Here is a 20,032-nt window from a genome sequence, read left to right on the forward strand (position 1 = left end):
CCTATAACGTTTAGGCAATACAAAGAAGAACATAAAAAAATTAATATCATAATCTTATTTTTCCCTTTAGCACTTACGTTCTGGTTGTTTTTCATTAGGTGTTATGGATCGCACAAAATCTTGGGGGGTCATAAACACTTCAGATTCACCAGGTTCATTGATTACTTTCAAGGTGGCAAAATAGCGGAAGATCTTGTCTGGTGTGGAATATGCTCGAATCCTATTCTCATATTCCATCACCTGAAATTAGAAATTCAGAGTGTTACTATAGTAAGCAGTTCTCATTTTCATATATTTTCCATCTTATATCCGGAGTTATTCTAGTACGTATTTTTTTTCTACAACTGATTTTTTATACTAGACATAAACTTGAATTTCAAAAACTTTTCAACCTTTCCCCTCTGATATAACATTCATATTCCAGTTGAGAAAATGCTTAACTTTTGTTTAGAATTTTTTGTGAATAATTTTCTAATTTCTTAAATTACTGAAAGCCACAATTTGAAAATATCATATAATTCAAAAGGTCTCAGTAATAGGGTATAATGACATATACACGGAAGCCTACAGATTCCAAAATACCAAGTTTTTTTTTAAAGGGATTGATTTTACAGTTTTTACTTTGATGCAATTTCTTAAATCCTAAAACAAGACAGAATTAGGAATCCATAGGTTTAAACAGCTAATGATCTTTCAAATACAAAGTACATTGAATTATAGCATTAAAAAAATAAAACTACACATCATGGAAACTCAATTAACAAGTCTGAGGCAAAAAACCTTTTACTTTTGACTACAAAATTAAGGAAACTGCTGGAAATCCTTTATATATATCACATTTATTTTTTTATTTAAAAAAAGTTTATTATTTTGAGGGAGAGAGTTACATGAGTGAGGGAGGGGCATAAAAAGAGAGAGAGAGAGAGAGGGAGAGAACCCCAAGCAGGCACTGCGCTGACATTGGGGCTCAATCTCACAAACCATGAGATCAAGATCTGAGACAAAATTCAGAGTTGGATGCTTAACCGACTGAGCTACCCAGCCACCCCTACATATGCCATATTTAGAAAAGAGCAGAGCTGGGAAGAACACAAGTAAATACTTGAATAGTAACAAAATCAAATATGGCATATATTAAACTAAAAGGGTATAAAATTAATAGGCCCATTTTTTATCTGGCATCCAAGCTGTGATTCTGTGTATACAACATACAAAACACTGCATCTTCTGCATAATCTTATCTTACAAATATAGGTATGAGAAAAATCTTTACCAAAATACTAGCTACACAGCACTCTGGTGAAAAGATTTCTCTCATACCTGAATTTTAGATGTTGAGATAGCCAAAAATAAATAGTAGCTTATAAATAACTAGTAGGAAATGTCAAGGCAATACAATCTAAAAATCCAACAGTTCAAAGTCTAAAAAGCAATTTGCTAATATTAAAAAAAATTATTAATGTTTTTAATTTGCCGTATTAACACAACTAACACTGTAATTGCCACTCCCGGCTAAATGGTCACTTTGAGGTCACTGACTGCAGCCGTTCAAGAGTCTTAATTCCACTACCTGATATGCTTTCAGCAACTAGGAAAGGATCTCTAATTTATAACTATACATGACAGGAATCTTCCAAGACTAATGTGCATTAAAATCTGAGTACTGTTTATCAAAACATTTTGCATGTGGCAAACACACTAAGCCTTAAGACATAGCTACAAGTCTTAACTCAAAGGCCCTTTTATATTATATTGTAACTACCTGCCGGATAATACTGGCTATAGAAGAAATAACATTAGGACATCTGTATTCTTGTTCTTCAGAATAACGACAACAAAAATAATCAGTTTGTAATGTTTAGGGTATAAGCTATAGCTATTGCCACAGATGTTTTTGTGAACTAAAAACTTAAGTCAATCTTATACAAGATAAAGATAGAAAGACAACAACTTAAAAGTCCATAATTTTTAGACTCAAACCAGATTTGTTGATTGTTGCAAGTCCCTAAATTATGTTGCTGAATATTATTAGTTTTGGTTTCAAACAATAGGCCAAGGAAAGTAATAGACTTTCTGCATTCCCATATTGTTAAGAGTTTAATATAGACATACTGTATAGTACATATTTTTTTTTTTCACTTAGTAATGTATCTTGGAGATCACACCACAACAAATGATATAATGATACAAAGCAGTCTCCTTTTAAGTGGTTTTATTCAAAAGAATTCTAACAAACTATTTCATAAAGTGTTTGGAATATAGCATCCAAGGTAACAATGGCTTAGAAGCCAAGATATATAGAAAAGTGGTGAAGAATTTTGAGATTGTTAGCCTGGAGAAAAGATTTACTAAAGGAATTATAATAGTTACATTCAATCATTTACTTAAAACATTCTGGAACTTCATGATGCTAATGCTAAGACAGTTCTCTTCAATAAAACTGCTGGTCCCCAAACCAGTTCTCGGGTTTAATTTTGGTACAATGCTTAAGGAAAACCAAGGCTATAATATCTTGAGACCAAGTGAATGCAAGTGACTGTGAATCCCTGTGGGCCCTGATGTCAGAACTCATACATAAGCTTTGAATGCAGACTGCAGTCAGACCTTGGAAAAGGTAGCAGGCAGAAAGATCTTGTAATAAATTAGTGTCTGGCACATTTTCTTTCAAGAGGTGATTTATAACACCCAATCTGTACCCTAACAGCTGTTTTCCATGTTAAGAACTCCCTCTCTTTTTCATCTAGTGAACTTCTGGCCATCCATAGTAACAATCATCTATTACAGGATGACCTCTTAAAGTTCTATGAAATTCCAAGCCCTATGACACCAGTCTCACTGAATATAAAGCAAATTAATTTCTGGCAGAAAAATTAAGGAAACTGCCTAATTACAGTAACAAAAGAAAAGAGAATAAAAAAGAATGAAGACAGCTTAAGGGACTATATATAGCACATCGTCAAATGGACCAAAGTGCACATTAAAGGGATCCCAGAAGGAGAAAGAACGAGAGAAAGAGGCAGAAAACTTATTCAAAGAAATGACTGAAAATATCCCAATCTGGGAAAAGAAACAGACATGGAGACCCAGGAAACTCAAAGAGTCCTAAACATGATGAATCCAAAGAAACACACAATGAGACACATTACAGAGTTTTCCAAGAAAATAAAAGCTGAAGGAGTTCATCAACACTAGATCACTCTTACAAGAAATGTTAAAGGTAATTTCTGAACCTGAGGTGCCTGGCTGACTCAATTGGTAGAGCATGTGGCCCTTGATCTCAGGATCATTGAGTTCAAGCCCCATGTTGAGTGTAGAGACTACGTTAACTTAATTTTTATAAACTTAAAAAAAAAAAGTTTTATTTATTTTTGAGAGACAGAATGTGAATGGGGGAGGTGCAGAGATAGGGGGAACAGAGGATCAGAGCAGGCTCCTCACTGACAGCAGAAAGCCCAAGGTGGGACTCGAACTCAAAAACCCTGAGATCATGACCTGAGCTAAAGTTGGACGCTCAACTGAGTGAGTCACCCAGGCACCCCAATAAACTTATTTCTTTTTTAAAGGTAATTCCTGAACCTAAAACAAAGAGACATCAGTATAAGCAAAACATATAAAAATGTAAAACTCACTGGTGAAGGTAAATATATAGTTAATTTCAGAACACTCTAATTTTGTAATGGTGGTGGGTAAATCACTTCTCATTAACATGGAGATTTTTTAAAAAGTATTAAACATAACTATAATAATCTGTAAATGGATAAACAATGTAAAAAGACATAAATTATGATATTAAAAACATAAAAGTATAAATGTAGAGCTTTTGTACACATTAGAAGTTAAGCTGTTATTGCTTAAAATACACTGTTACAAGATATTTTATGTAAGCCCCATGGTAATCATAAAGCAAAAACCTACACCAGATACACAAAAGGTGAAAAGAAAAAAAAAATCTAGGCATACTGGTACAGAAAATGATCAAGTCACAAAGGAAGAGAACAAGAAAGGAAATAAAGGGTAAAGGAATTACAAAACACTCTGAAAACAAATAACAAAATGGCAATAGTAAACCCGTATCTATCAATAATTACTTTAAATGTAATGGATTAAATCCTGCAATCAAAAGAAACAGAATGTTGAAATAAAAAAATAATACCCAACTATACTGTATACAAAAAGCTCATTTCAGTTTTTAGGACACACACAAGCAGAAGTGAAGTTGATGGTAAAAGATATTCCATGCAAATGGAAACCAAGAGGAAAGCAGGAGTAGCTATACTACCAAACAAAACACACTTTAAGCCAAAGACTGTAGCAAGGGACAACGAAGAGAATAATATAATAATAAAAGGTCAATTCATAAAGAGAATATAAGATTTCTGAATAGTTATGCATCCAACACAGAGAACCTAAATATATAAAGTAAATATGACCAGAATTGGAGGGAAAAATACACAGCATTATTTATAACAGCCATATTATGGAAGCAACCTGATGTCCATTGATAGATGAATGGATAAAGAAGAGGGGGTATGAAATATAACTCAGCCATAAAAAAGAATGACATCTTGCCATTTGCAACAACATGGATGGGTCTAGAGGGTATAATGCTAAGCGAACTAAGTCAGAGAAAAGCAAATACCATAAGATTTTCACTCATATTTGGAATTTAAGAAACAAAACAAATGAGCAAAGGAAAGAGACAAAAAAACCAGACTCTTAAATATAGAGAACTGATGGTTACCAGAGAGGAGGGGGTTGGGGGGATGGGTTAAACAGGTGATGGGGATTAAGGAGTACACTTGTTTTGATGAGTACTAGGTGATATATGGAATTGTTAAATCACTATGTTGTACAATTGAAACTAACGCTGTATGTTAACTAACTGGAATTAAAATAAAAACTTTAAAAGGCAATAAATAAATAAATAAATAAATAAACAAACAAATAAATAGCAAAATCAAAAACAACCCATAAAAATCAATTCAATTAAATGGGCAGAATGACCTAAACAGACATTTTTTCAAGGAGGACATCCAAATGGCCAATGGATACATGAAAAGATGCTCAACATCACTAATTATCAGGAAAATGCAAATTAAAACCACAAGGAGATATCACCTCAAACCTATTAGATGGTTATCATCAAAAAGAAAAAAGATAACAAGTGTATATGAGGATATGGAGAAAAGGGAACCTTTTTGCACTGTTGGTGGCAAAGTAAATTGGTTCAGCCTTAATGGAAAATAGCATGGAGGTTCCTCAAGAAACCTAAAAATAGAACTACCATATCATTCAGAAAACCCACTTCTGCCAAAGGAAACAAAATCAGTATAGTGAAGAGATATCGGTACTGCCATGTTCATGACAGCATTAGTCACAATAGTCAAGGTATGGAAATCCCTAAGGACTCCATGTAGCCAAATCAACTGTGAAAAAAGAAGAACAGAGCTGGAGGACTACTACATGCTGATTTTAAAACTTAATACAAAAGCACAGTCATCAAAAGAACGTGGTACCGACATAAAGACAGATATACAGATCAATGGAATAGAAGAGAGCCAGAAATAAAGCCTCACATATGGTCAAATGATTTTTGACAAAGGAGAAACAACCATGTAATGGATAAAGGATAGTCTTTTCAACAAATGGTGCTGGGAAAATTGGTATCCACACCCCAAAAAAAAAAAAAAAAATGTTGAACCCTTATCTAACTCTACATTAAAAAGTTAACTTGGGTTAAAGACCAAAATGAAAGACCTAAAATTATAAAACTTATAGAAGAAAACATACAAAAGATTCATGACATCAGATTGGGCAACAATTTCTTGGATATGATACTAGATGCACAAGCAACAGAGGAAAAAAAAGAGACAAAGTGGACTTCATGAAAGTTTTTAAATTTTGTGCATCAAAAGATAATATCAATACAGTAAGGAGGTAATCCATAGAATGCGAAGAAATTGTTGCAAACATATATCTGATAAGGAGTTAACAAACAGATTATATTTTAAAAAACCCTAAAACTCAACAATTTAAAAAAACAAAAATGGAATTCAAAAATGGGCAAAGGATGTGAACAGACATTTATCCAAAGAAGATATACAACTGACCACTAAGCACATGCAAAGTTGTTCCACATCACTGATCATCATGGAAATGCAAATGAAAACTATACTGAGATACTGCTTCACATCTGTTAGGATGACTAATATAAGAAGAACAGAATATAACAAGCAGTGGCAAATTTATGAGAAAAATAGAACCCTTGTTGCTAGGAATGTAAAATGGCACATCACTGTGTAAAACAGTATGGGCTTCCATAAGAAAAATAAGATAGGATTACCATATGATCTAGCAATTTCACTTCAGAGTGTATACCCAAAGAACAGAAAGCAAGGTCTCAAATAGATATCTGTATATCTACATTCACAGCATCATTTTCCACAACAGTTACAATGTGGAAGCAATCCAAGTATCCGCCAATGGATGAATGGATGAGCAAAAACGTGGTAAATACATATCCTGGAATACTATTCAGCCCCCAAAAGTAAGGAAATTCTGACATATGCTAAAACACAATGAATCTTGAAGACATTATATAAAGTGCAATAAGCCAGTCAGAAAAATACAAACTGTATGATTCAGTATCTATGAGGTATTTTTAGCATTCAAAAGCATGAAGAGAAAGTAGAATGGTGGTTTCCAGGGGTTGGGAGAGGAGGGTAGTAAAGAGTTATTGTTTAGTGGGTATATATTTTCAATTTTATAAGACGAAAACAGTTTCGGTAATGGATGGTGAGACAATGATTACACTTTATGATACACTGTACACTTAAAAATTGGTAATGTGGTAAATGTTATGTTTTTAAATTTTTTTTAATGTTTGTTTTTGAGAGAGAGAGAGAGAAAGAGAGAGAGAAAGAGTGTGAGTGGGGAGGGGCACAGAGAGATGGAGACAGAATCTGAAGCAGGCTCCAGCTGCTGAGCTGTCAGCACAGAGCCCAACCGAGGCTCGAATTCATGAGATCATGCCCTGAACCGGAGTCAGACACTTAACAGACTGAACCACCCAGGCACCCTTAATTTTCTTTTTAAGTTTATTTATTTTTGAGAGAGAGAGAGAGAGAGAGAGAGAGAGAGGGAGGGAGGGAAGTGCAGAGAAGGGAGACACAGAATCTGGAGCAGGCTCCAGGTTCTGAGCTGTCAGCACACAGCCTGATAAATGTTATGATTTAACTATTTTATTTCCATAAAAAAATTTGGAAGAAAAAAAAAAGAGACCCTAGGAGATTAGGAAAAGAACTCATGAGAAAAACTGTAACAGGTATGTATGCCTGGGTGGCTCAGTCAGTTGAGCGTCCAATTCTTGATTTCGACTCAGGTCATGATACCAGGGTTGTGGGATCAAGCTTCGCACTGAGTCTGAAGCATGCTTAGGATTCTCTCTTTCTCTCTCTCCAGCTTCTCCTCTCCCCTGCTTGTGCTCTTTCTCTCTCTAATAAAATAAAAAATATATAACAGAACAGCTACAAGATATACAGTATAGGTTGTGAACATTCAAGATACATTTAAGAAGAGTTCCAAAACAAAATAAATTACAGTGAAGCAACAGTGAAGCAGTATGCAAATTTTTCTGAATTCAGGACTTAAAGTTCCAGAGGGAACAATAAAATTAAAAATTTAAAAATCAAAAATAAATCAAATGGAACTAGATAAAAGAACATAAATATTAAACAGAGGAGCATGTACAACAATGGTATAGCATAAACTGAGTGACAGCTCTTTGCACCTGAGAATTTTTTTTTAATTAAAAATAAAACACAAAAATGAACTATTGGGACCTCATCAAAATAAAAATCTTCTGCACAGTAAAGGAAACAATCAGCAAAACTAAAAGGCAGCCGATGGAATGGGAGAAGATACTTGCAAATGACATATCAGATAGAATCTATAGAAAACTTATCAAACTCAACACCCAAAAAACCAAATAATCCAGTGAAGAAATGGGCAAAAGACATGAAGACACTTCTCCAAAGAAGACATCCAGATGGCCAATCGACACATGGAAAAATGCTCCACATCACAATATAAATCAAAACCACAACAAGATACTACCGCACACCTGTCAGAATGTCTAACATTAACAACTCAGGCAACAACAGATGTTGGCGAGGATGTGGAGAAAGACGATCTCTTTTGCACTGCTGGTGGGACTGTAAACTGGTGCACCTACTCTGGAAAACAGTATGGAGATTCCTCGAAGAATTAAACATAGAACTACCCTATGACCCAGCAATTGCACTACTAGGTATTTATCCCAGGGATACAGGTATACTGTTTCAAAGGGGCACATGCACCCCAATGTTTATAGCAGTGCTATTGACAATAGTCAAAGTATGGAAAGACCCCAAATGTCCATCGATGGATAAATGGATAAAGAAGATGTGGTGTATATATATATATATATATATATATATATATATATATATATACAATGAAGTATTACTCAGTAATTAAAAAGAACGAAATCTTGTCATTTGCAACTATGTGAATGGAACTAGAAGGTATTATGCTAAGCGAAATTAGAGAAAGACAAAAATCATATGACTTCACTCCTATGAGGACTTTAAGATACAAAACAGATGAACATAAGGGAAGAAAAGCAAAAATAATATAAAATCAGGGAGCAGGGGGACACATGGGTGGTTCAGTTGCTTGAGTGTCCGGCTTCAGCTCAGGTCATGATCTCACAGTTCTTGTGAGTTTGAGCTCCACATCAGGCTCTGTGCTGACAGATCAGAGCCTGGAGCCTGCTTGAGATTCTGTGTCTCCCCCTCTCTCTGCCCCTCCCCTACTCATACTCAGTCTTTCTCTCTCAAAAATAAATAAACATTAAAAAAATTTATAAAAACAGGAGGTGGACAAAACATAAGAGACTCTTAAATATGGAGACAGAGGGTTACTGGAGGGGTTGTGGGAGGGGGGGATGGGCTAAATCGGTAAGGGGCATTAAGGAATCTACTCCTGAAATCATTGTTGCACTATATACTAACTTGGATGTAAATTAAAAAGTGAGTATATTATTTAAAAATCAATCAATCAATCAATCAATCAATCAATCACACAAAACCACCAGGCCATGCATGGCATTAATAAATCATGAACTAAGGACAATACAGCAATGTATTTTTTTTTAAGTTTATGTATTTTTGAGAGAGCACGTGTAAGCAAGGGAGGCACAGAGAGAAAGGGAGACGGAGAATCCCAAGAAGGCTCCACACTGTCAGTGCAGAGCCCAACGTGGAGCTCAAATCAACAAACCATGAGATCATGACCTGAACCAAAATCAAGAGTCGGACACTTAGCTGAGCCACCAAGATGCTCCAGCAATGTATTTTTTATATTCATTTTGTTTCTTAATAAAAAAGGGAAAAAAAATGAAGCAAATATAATGAAATGTTAAAACTTGACAAAATGAGGGATGGATACATGTATGTTCATTATAGTAGTCTCTATTTCTTTCTCTCTGAATATTTTAAGTATTACATAAAAATCAAGAGAATGTAAAAGATCAAAGCCAAAAAATTTAAGTGAAAAGGGAGGATGTCAAAGAGAGCCTATGGAAAATGGAGCAGTTTGGTATTGCAGGGAAAGAATATGAATGGCAAAAACAAAAAAAAACAAAAACAACAAAAAAAAAAAACCACCCAACCAAAAAACCAAAACAAAACATGCTCAAAAATGCAATTTATTATTTTATTAAAAATGGAAAAATCTTTAACATGTCCATGTAGACTATGTAAAAAATGACAAGACAAAGAGCAGCTGAGAAAACAGGCAGAGGAAAAAATAAGTATTGAAATAGGTTGTTAGGGAAACAGGATAACATGTGGAATGGTTATCCCTGAATAAGGAAAACATAGCTCTTCCACTAAAACTTTACTGAAAGAATTATTTCAGAAACAGATTAGAAAGGTTTTATAGCCTTGGGAGCTACAAGTTAAGTAAATTACAATTATCAAGCTTTCATTTTTATCTGGGAAGTATGACATATGGTCATTGCTGAGCAGAAAGCAGGAGAAGAAAATGGAAAGTTCAAAAATAAATGCTCATTTGGATAAGTTTTGCTCTATTTTGTAAAATGGAAAATTTGACTTTATAAATGAAACTGCTGGCACAAGGTGAGTCTGAACTTTCTTCTAATTCACTCAGGGCAAAAGATTAAATAAACGTATCATTGTGGAAATACCAACAGTTGACACTTAACTTATAACACATAATTTTTGTTCAAATTCACCTCAACCAGTAATGGATTTGAGGGGCGCCTGGGTGGCTCAGTTGGATAAGTGTCGACTTAATCATGATCTCATGATTCATGAGTTTGAGCCTCGCTTGGGGCTCTGTGCTGACAGCTTGGAGCCTGGAGCCTGATTCAGATTCTGTGTCTCCCTCTCTCCCTGCCCCTCCCCAGCTCATGCTCTCTCTTTCTCTCAAGAATAAATAAAACATTTTTTAAAATTTTTAAAAGAAGAAAAATGGATTTGAGAAATGAAAAGATTTATTTATGTATGTATGTATGTATGTATGTATGTATGTATGTATTTAGTAAGCGAGCACAAGCAGGACAGAGGCAGAAGGGGAGGAAGAGAGAGAATCTGAACCAGGTTCCACAGTCAGCACAGTGGGGCTGGATGTGGGGCTTGATTCCACAAATGTGAGATCATGACCTGAGCTGAAATCAAGAATCAGATACTTGACTAACTGAGCCCACCCAGGCAACCCAGAGAAATGAAAAGGCATATTTAATAACTTCATCCAAACAAACACACAGAAGATACAAATCTCTCAAAGGAACTTTCCTTGCAAATACGTACCACACACATGCAACACACAAATAACTCAAATTATCTTGTTGTATTTATTAGCTACATTTTGGCAAGTGAAGGCAATTCCCTGAATTTCAATGCTATCGTGCAAAATGAAATTCATCCTTTTGACTTTTCATCACTCATGTCTGCTGAATTCAAATGCTCAATATCAAAGGTATTACTATACCGGAATTGAAATTTTTCTGAGGTAGAGCTCTGTAACAGCAGGTTGTGTTAAAGATATAAAATGTTGAAGTCATTTAAAGTTTATGCTATCATCAAAATTAGTTGAATTTTTGGAAATATTTGTATATTTCCAAAAGGATGTTATCCCGCCTTTCCAACTGGGCATCATCAATCAGTCGTTCCAAAGACTCAACATATACTAGAACATTTAGCATCTGAAAGATCTGGAAAGTATGAACCAACCTAGGTAGTTAAATTGAAACGGAAAATATATGCAAATCCTGATTACCAATCTTGGATCTTTTCACTACCCCCCATTAACTTCACATTTCAAGATTACACTTGCCTTAGAACATGACAGAAAATAGCAAAAAAGGTGAATCTCTGCAAAGAGAATATGAACCATCTGAAATAAATGATAAAAGAGACTGAACTGCATTATTCTAACTTGTAATTAACTACAGTTCTAATTTATAAGATTGTGTTCCATACTTTTCTGTCTCTGAATCCAGAACGTTTCTTCTTTTTCTCTTCTGGATGAGGCTCGAGACAAATACCTGCAGCCTTTTTTTCATGGTTAGGAACTTCCCCTTCATCTTTATTCTTCCCTTTATCACCAACTTCACTCTTCAGGTTGTTTATAGATGGTGGAGATTCTGCAAGGGCCCTAGATATGCAAAAAAAATAAATTTGCATTAATCCAGAAATAAATATTTTCAGGTACAGTTTAGCGGGAGCAATAGTAATGAAATTTGCGAAAAGTTCTACAGGAAGAGGTTCCTTAAAAAGTTAAAAATAGAACTATCGTATGATCCAGCAATTCCACTTCTGGCTCTATATCCCAAAGAACTGAAAGCAGAGTCATGAAGAGATTTTTGCACATTCATGTTAACAGCAGCATTACTCACAACAGCTAAAATGTTTGAAGCAACTGGTATGTCCATTAACAGGTGGGTGGATAAAGATAATGTGGTATATACATACAAAGAATAATATCCAGCTCTAAAATGACAGGGATGATACCAAAAGCATAGGCAACAAAAAGCCAAGAGACAGCAGGATTATGTGAAACTACAAAGCTTCACTACAGTGAAAGAAACAATCAACAAAATGAAAAGACAACCTATTGTATGGGAGAAAATACTTGCAAACCATGTATTTAATAAAGGGCTAATATTCAAAACATAGAGAACGCTTATAATAGCCAAAAAAAAAAAAAAAACCCAAATAACCTGATTAAAAAATGGACAAAGGGGGGCGCCTGGGTGGCGCAGTCAGTTAAGCGTCCGACTTCAGCCAGGTCATGATCTCGCGGTCAGTGAGTTCGAGCCCCGCGTCGGGCTCTGGGCTGATGGCTCAGAGCCTGGAGCCTGTTTCCGATTCTGTGTCTCCCTCTCTCTCTGCCCCTCCCCCGTTCATGCTCTGTCTCTCTCTGTCCCAAAAATAAATAAACGTTGAAAAAAAAAATTAAAAAAAAAAATGGACAAAGGAAGTGAAGAGACATTTCTCAAAAGAAGATACATAAATGGCCAACTGTACATGAAAAATGTGCTCAACATCAATAATCATCAGGGAAATGCAAACTAAAACTGCAATGAAATATCAACTCACACCTGGTAGGATGGCTTTGGTAACAAAAAAAAAAAAGAAGATAACAAGTGGAGGTGAGGATGTGGAGAAAAGGGATCCCTGGTACATATTTGGCCAGAATGTAAATTCATACAGCCACTATGGAAAACAGAATGGAAGATCCTCAAAAAAACAAATAATAGAACTGCCAAATGATTCAGGAATCCCACTTTGGGTATATATCCAAAGGAAATGAAATCAGGATCTCAGATATCTATATTCCCACCTTCATTGAAGCATTATTCAGAGTAGCCAAGGCATGGGAAGCAACCTAAATGCCTCTCAATCAACAAATATATAAAATGTGGGGGCACCTGGCTGGCTCAGTTGGTGGAATGTGTGACTCTTGATCTCTGGGTTATGAGTTTGAGCCCCACACTGGGTATAGAGATTACTTTTAAACATCTTAAAAAAAAACACCCACAAATAAATAAAATGTGGTATGTGTGTACTCCCCACCCACAGGAATACTATTCAGCATCAAAAAGGGAAGGAAATCCTGCCATTTCTGGCAACACAGATGAACCTAGAGGGCATTATGCTAAGCGAACTAAGCCAAACACAGAAGAACAAGTACTATATTATACCACTTACATTATGAATATAAAAGAGTCAAACTCATAAAGGCAGAGAGGGGAATGGTGCTTTCCAGGGGCTGGGGGAGGAGGAAATGGGGAGATATTAGTCAAAGGGCGCAAATATTTAGTTACACAAAGTAAGTAAGTCTTAGAGATCCACTGAACAGCATAGTGTCTACAGTTAACAAAACTGTATTGTATACTTAGACATTTGCTAAGAAGGTAGATCTAATATTAAGTGTTTTCTCACTAAAGCAACCTATAATAATAACAAATTAGAGGGTTAGAGAAAACTTCTAAAGGTGATGGACTGGCTTATGGCATACACTAATGATGGTTCACTGGTATATACTTCTCTCCAACTCCTCAAGTTGTAGGCATTAGTTATGTACAACTTCTTGTATGTCAAAAAAATTTAAGTAACTCAGAAAAAATACTAAAAAGGAAAGGATATCATATTGCATGCCACAACATGGTTGAACCTTGAGGACATTACACTAAGTGAAATGAGCCAAAAAGACAAATACTGTATTATGACCTTACTTATATGAGGCATCTAACAGAGTCTATTTCATAGAGACAGAAAATAGAATGATGTAACCGGGGGCTGCAGGGAGGGTGGAACAGAGGTATTTAATGGGTAATGAATTTTAGTTGTGCAAGATGAAAAAGTTGTAAAGATCTCTTTAACAACAGTGTAAATATACTTAACACTACTTAGCTGTATACTTAAAAATGGTTAGGATGATAAATTTTGTTATTTTTTTTAACCAAAAAAAAAAAATGAATTGGAAGAATAAGTGTGAGACCAAAGGAATCAAAAATTGATACTGAAGTTAAAACATGTACATAACAAAATTCTACAGGAAGACAAAAACCTAATGGGCTTACCAAGTTAATTCAATTATCAGTAGCAAGAAAAAACCTGAATGTACAGGAGAAGCCCCTCTAGCTAGAGTTTGAAACTGACAATCTATTCTATAAAGATTTTTCCTAACTTCTTCATCCAAGAGAATGATTCTATTCTTTCAAACTGCTACATGATTTGGTAACTGAACCATATCATAATTTATGTTACTTTTGTATTCCCAGAATCTATCTTGCTCTTTAACTATTAGGGGGACTCAATTGACTTCGTCGTTTTTATAAACCAAAAACTGTCAAATATCAGCACTGTCATATGGTTCAACATAATAGGTAAGAACATTAAGAGACTGGTTGTTCAGAAAAAGGAAGGAAGTAATAAAGATTAGAGTAGATATATACAAAGTAGAAACTAAAAAAACAACAGATCAATAAAACCAGAAGCTGGTTCTGTGAGAAGATCAACAAAATTGATAAACCTTTAGCCAGATTTACTGAGAGAAAAGAGAGAAGGTGAGAGACAGAGAGAGGGAGAAAGAGAGAGGGAAAGAGAGGACTCAAACACATTTAGAAATGAATGAGGAGAAACAATGACTGACACCACATATATACAAAGGATTATAGGAGAAGATTATGAAAAATTATGTGCCAACGGAGGCACCTGAGTGGCTCAGTTAGCTAAACGTCTCACTCTCACTCAGGTCATGATCTCATGGTTCTTGAGTTCAAGCCCTGTGTCAGGCTCTACATTGACAGTGTGGAGCCTGGTTGGGATTCTCTCTCTCCCTCTCTCTCTGTCCCTCCCCTACTTGTATGCTCTCTCTCTTTCTCTCTCTCTGTCTCTCTCAAAATAAATAAATAAACTTAAAAAAAAATATGTGCCAACAAATTAGACAACCTAGGAGAAATGGATAGATTCCTAGAAAACATATAACCTCCCAAAACTTCATCAGGAAGAACCAGAAATTTGAACAGACCAATTACCAGCAATGAAATTAAATATTAAATAGGCAATCAAAAACTCCCAACCAACCAAAGTCCAAGAGCAGATGGCTTCACTGGTGAATTCTACTAAACATTTAAAGAAGAGTTAATGCCTGTTCTTCTCAAAATATTCCAAAAAATAGAAAAGCAAAGCTTCCAAATATATTCTATGAGGCCAGCATTACCATGATACCAAAACCAGATAAAAACACTACAAAAAAAAAGAGAACTACAGGCCATTATCTATGATGAACATAGATGCAAAAATTCTCCACAAAATATTACCAAATTGAATCCAACAATACATTAAAAATATCATTCATCACAATCAAGTGGGAATTATTCCTGGTATGCAAGGATGGTTCAATATTCACAAATCAATCAATGTGATACATCACATCGACAAGAGACAGGATAAAAACCATATGATCATTTCAATAGATGCAAAAAAAGCATGTGACAAAGTATAACATCAATTCTTGATAAAGCACTCAAGAAAGTATGCTTAGAGGGAACATATCTCAACATAATAAAAGCCATATACAAAAACCACAGCTACCATCATACTCAATAGTAAAAAACTGAGAGCTTTTCCCCTAAGATTAGGAGCAAGACAAGGATTCCACTCTCCCCACTTTTATTAAATGTAGTACTAGAAATCCTAGCCACAGCAATCACACAAATAAAAGAGATAAAAGGAATCCAAACTGGTAATGAAGTAAAACTTTCATTATTTGCAGATAACAATATACAATATATAGAAAACTCTGAAGATTCCACACACACATACACACACACAAAAACTAGAGCTGACAAATGAATTCAGTAAGGTTGGAAGATATAAAATCAATATACAGAAACCTGTTGCATTCTCATACAGAATACACTAATACAATATTCTCATACAGTACATTCTCATACAATATACAGAAACCTGTTGCATACACTCATAAAAAAGTAGAAGAAAAAGAAATTAAGAAAACAATCTCATTTACCATTGCACCAAAAATAATAGAATACCTAGGAATAAACTTAACCAAGGAGATGAAAAACCTGTACTCTTCAAACTATAAAACACAGATAAAAGAAACTGAAGATGAAACAAATGGAAAGATATTCCATGTTCATGAATGGGGAGAACAAATATTGTTAAAACATCCATACTATCCAAAATTAACTACAGATTTAATGCAATCCCTATCAAAATATCAACAGTATTTTTCACAGAATTTGAACAAATGGTTCTAAAATCTGTGTGGAACTACGAAACACCCAAAATAGCCAAATCAATCTTGAAAAAGAAGAACAAAATTGGAGGTATCACAATCTCAGATTTCAAGATAAACTACAAAGCTGTAGTATTCAAAACAGCATGGTCCTGGTACAAAAAGAGACACAGAGATCAACAGAACAGAGAGCCCAGAAATAAACCCATGATTATATGGTCAATTAATTTACAACTAAAGAGGCAAGAATATGCAATCGAAGAAAGACAGTCTCTTCAAAAAATGGTGTTGGGAAAACTAGACAGTTGCATGCAAAAGAATGAAAGTAACGCACTTACAATACACATAAAAAATAAACTCAAAATAGGTTAAAGACCTAAATGTGAGGCATGATACCATAAAAATCCTAGAAGAGAACACAAGCAATAAGTTCTCTGACATTAGCTATAGAGACATTTTTCTAGGTATGTCTCCTAAGGCAAGGCAAATAAAAACAAACAAGCAAACAAAAAAAATAAACAAACAAAAACAACTACTGGTACTATACCAAAATAAAAAGCTTCTGCACAGCAATGGAAACAATCAACAAAAACAAAAAGACAATCTACTCAATGGGAGAAAATATTTGCAAATGATGCATCTGCTAAGGGGTTAGTGTCCAAAATATACAAAGAACTTCTACAGCTCAACACCAAAAAAAAAAAAAAAAGAAATAATCTAATAAAAAATGGGCAGAAGACATGAACATTTCTAGAAAGAAGACATGACATAAAGATAACCAACAGTCACATGAAAAGATGTTCAACATCACTTATCATTAGGGAAATATAAGTCAAAAGCACAATGAGGTATCACCTCACACTTGTCAGAATGGTTCAAATCAAAAACACAAAATAAACAATGTGTGGAGAATAGGAAACCTTTGTGTACTGTTGGGGATGCAAACTGGTGCAGTCACTGCGGAAAATAGCATGGAGTTCCTCAAAAAGTTAAAAATAACATTACCCTACAATCCAGTAATTTCACTATTGAGTATTTACTCAAAGAATATGAAAAATTAATTCAAAACAATAGATGTACCCCTGTGTTTATTGAAGCATTACTTGCAACAGCCAAAATTTGGAAGCAACCCAAGTGTTCATCAATAGATGAATGGATAAGGAAGATGTGGTATATATAGACAAGGGAATATTCCTCAGCAATACAAAAGAATAAAATCTTGCCATTTGCCACAATGTGAATGAATCTAGAGGGTATAGAGGGCATAATGCTAAGTGAAATAAGTCAGTCAGAGAAAGACAAATACCATATGATCTCACTCATATGTGGAATTTAAGAAATAAAACAAGTGAACACAGGAAAAAGACAAACAACAACAACAACAACAACAACAACAAAATAGACTCTTAAATATAGAGAACTGGTGGTTGCCAGAACTGGGGGGACGGATAAAATAGGTAAAGAGGATTAAGAGTACATTTATCATGATGAGCAATGAATAATACATAGAATTGTTGAATCACTATACTGTACACATGACAGTAATATAACACTGTACATTAATTATACTGGAATAATAAGTAATAGGGTGCCTGGGTGGCTCAGTCAGTTGAGTGTCTGACACCTGATTTCAGCTCAGGTCATGATCTCAGGGTCATGGGATCAAGCTCCACATTGGGCTCCACACTGAGCATGGAGCCTGCTTAAGAATCTCTCTCTCTGTCTCTCTCTCTCTCCCTCCCTCCCTCCCTCCCTCCCTCTCCCTCTCTCTCTCTCTCTCTCTCTCTCTCTCTGCCCCCCCATTCCTCTTCCCTGCTCATGCTCTGTCTCTCTAATATAAAATAAAATAAATTTAAAATATTATACTGGAATACTAAATAACAATAAAAACTTTAAAAAACAAAAAGAAGAGACTGGACATTATTTTTTTTTTAAGAGAAAGTTTGTTTTTTTTAAAGTTTATTTATTTTGAGAGAGACAGCATGTGTGTGAGCAGGAGAGATAGAGGATCCCAAGCAGGCTCTGTGCTGATAGCAAGGCTCAATCCCACCAAATGTGAGATCATAACCTGAGCCAAAATCAAGAGTTGGTCATTTAACTGACTGAGCCACCCAAGAAAATTAAAAAAAATTTTTTTTAACGTTTGTTTTTTGAGAGAGAGAGAGACAGACAGAGGGTGAGCAGGTGGGGGGAAGAGAAAGTGGGAGACACAAAATCTGAAGCAGGCTCCAGGCTCTGAGCTGTCAGTGCAGAGCCCAGTGCAGAGCTAGACCCCACGGACCACAAGATCATGACCTGAGCTGAAGTTGGATGCTTAACCGACTCAGCCACCCAGGCTCCCCGAAAGTTTTTTTTTTAACTTTTATGTATTTATTGCTGCGGGGGGGGGGGGGAGAGGGAAGAAGGGACAGAGGGCAGGGGAGAGGGACAGACAGAATCCCAAGCAGGCTCTGCACTGTCAACACAGAGCCCAATGTGGGTCTCAATCTCATGAACCATGAGATCATGACCTGAGCCAAAATCAAAAGTTGGATGCTTAACTGACTGAGCCACTCAGGCGCCCCCACTATTCTTTTATTTTAATTATCCAGAGTTCCCAACCCAGTGCCTCACACAGAGAAAGCATGCAATGTGCTTTCTAACACAAAAGGAACAAAAATGGAAGTCCTCATCTATGTTGACCAGAAAAAGGATTGGAAAAATATACACTGGGATTAAAATACTGGAATATGAGAAATTTCTTAATGTAATCATTTCACATGACTATTTAGAGTAGACTTAAACAAACAGTTCTTATTTCATTTACTTGCAAATAATATTTTATACATGTTAACAAAGTCAAAGAAATATCTGAATTTGTAAGCAAGAAAAATAATTGTTTTAAAGGCTAAATCCTAAAAATAAATAAATTAAAAAAATTTTTGTAATGTTTATTCATTTTTTGAGAGACGCAGAGAGAGCACAAGCAGGGGAGGGGCAGAGAGAGAGGGAGACACAGAATCCAAAGCAGGATCCAGGCTCTGAGCTGACAGAGCCTGTCACAGGGCTCCAACTCATGAACCGTGAGATAATGACGTGAGCTGATGTCGAACAATTAACCAACTAAGCCACCTAGGTGCCCCCAAATAAACACATTTTTAAAAATCAACAAGAAACTAATACACTACAGGCTTTTTTCCCAACCTGGTTCAAAAGCAATCTTTTGACCATAGCTTGAATTTCCTTTCAACTTTGGCCAAGTGTTCAAGGTTGGATCATTTCCCTGTTTTATTTCCCTCTGACAAGTTTGTGGAGCCAAATGATGATGGGCTGGTAAAGTGAAGACCCAAGGAATTTATGGGTAAAGAAAAGAGGCAGCATTCATTCATTTCATCATTCAAATGCTGTAGGAACTACAGCTGAGATAAATATAAATAAGACTATCTCTGTCCTAAAGAAAGTCAAGGTGAATTGGGAAAACAGATAAATCAACTGATAAAAGAAAACATAAGGACATACAGTAGGGACAGGAAAAGCCCTGTAAAGGGTGACTCATAACCTGACTTCTCCAAAACCTAAAGTTCTAAAAAAGAAAATCTACAGACATTCAGTATCGTCTGGTATAACAGAAACTAGCCTAACCACACTGCTTCTTTCAGTTCAATTAACTAAACAGAATTCATAATTTCTTCTGAAAAACTCACACACTGATATCCCT

At 35.4% G+C, this 20,032-nt stretch overlaps 1 protein-coding gene across 6 annotated transcripts in view; it reads right to left on the minus strand.

Annotated features, from left to right (window-relative positions):
* The window catches only part of MICU1 (mitochondrial calcium uptake 1), a 260,341-nt gene that overhangs the window by 168,419 nt on the left and 71,890 nt on the right, over window positions 1–20,032 (minus strand). For all 6 annotated transcript variants that reach the window (XM_040485339.1, XM_040485338.1, XM_040485337.1 and 3 more), the window contains 2 exons: window positions 11,547–11,721; window positions 78–240 (listed from right to left, as the gene is read on the minus strand). In XM_040485339.1, coding sequence (XP_040341273.1) covers window positions 78–240; window positions 11,547–11,721 — 338 coding nt within the window. The remainder of the gene's footprint in view (window positions 1–77; window positions 241–11,546; window positions 11,722–20,032) is intronic.

Source organism: Herpailurus yagouaroundi, unplaced genomic scaffold (genome assembly GCF_014898765.1).
Source record: "Herpailurus yagouaroundi ecotype Mexico unplaced genomic scaffold, PumYag 163, whole genome shotgun sequence".
NCBI classification, from domain to species: Eukaryota; Metazoa; Chordata; class Mammalia; order Carnivora; family Felidae; genus Herpailurus; species Herpailurus yagouaroundi.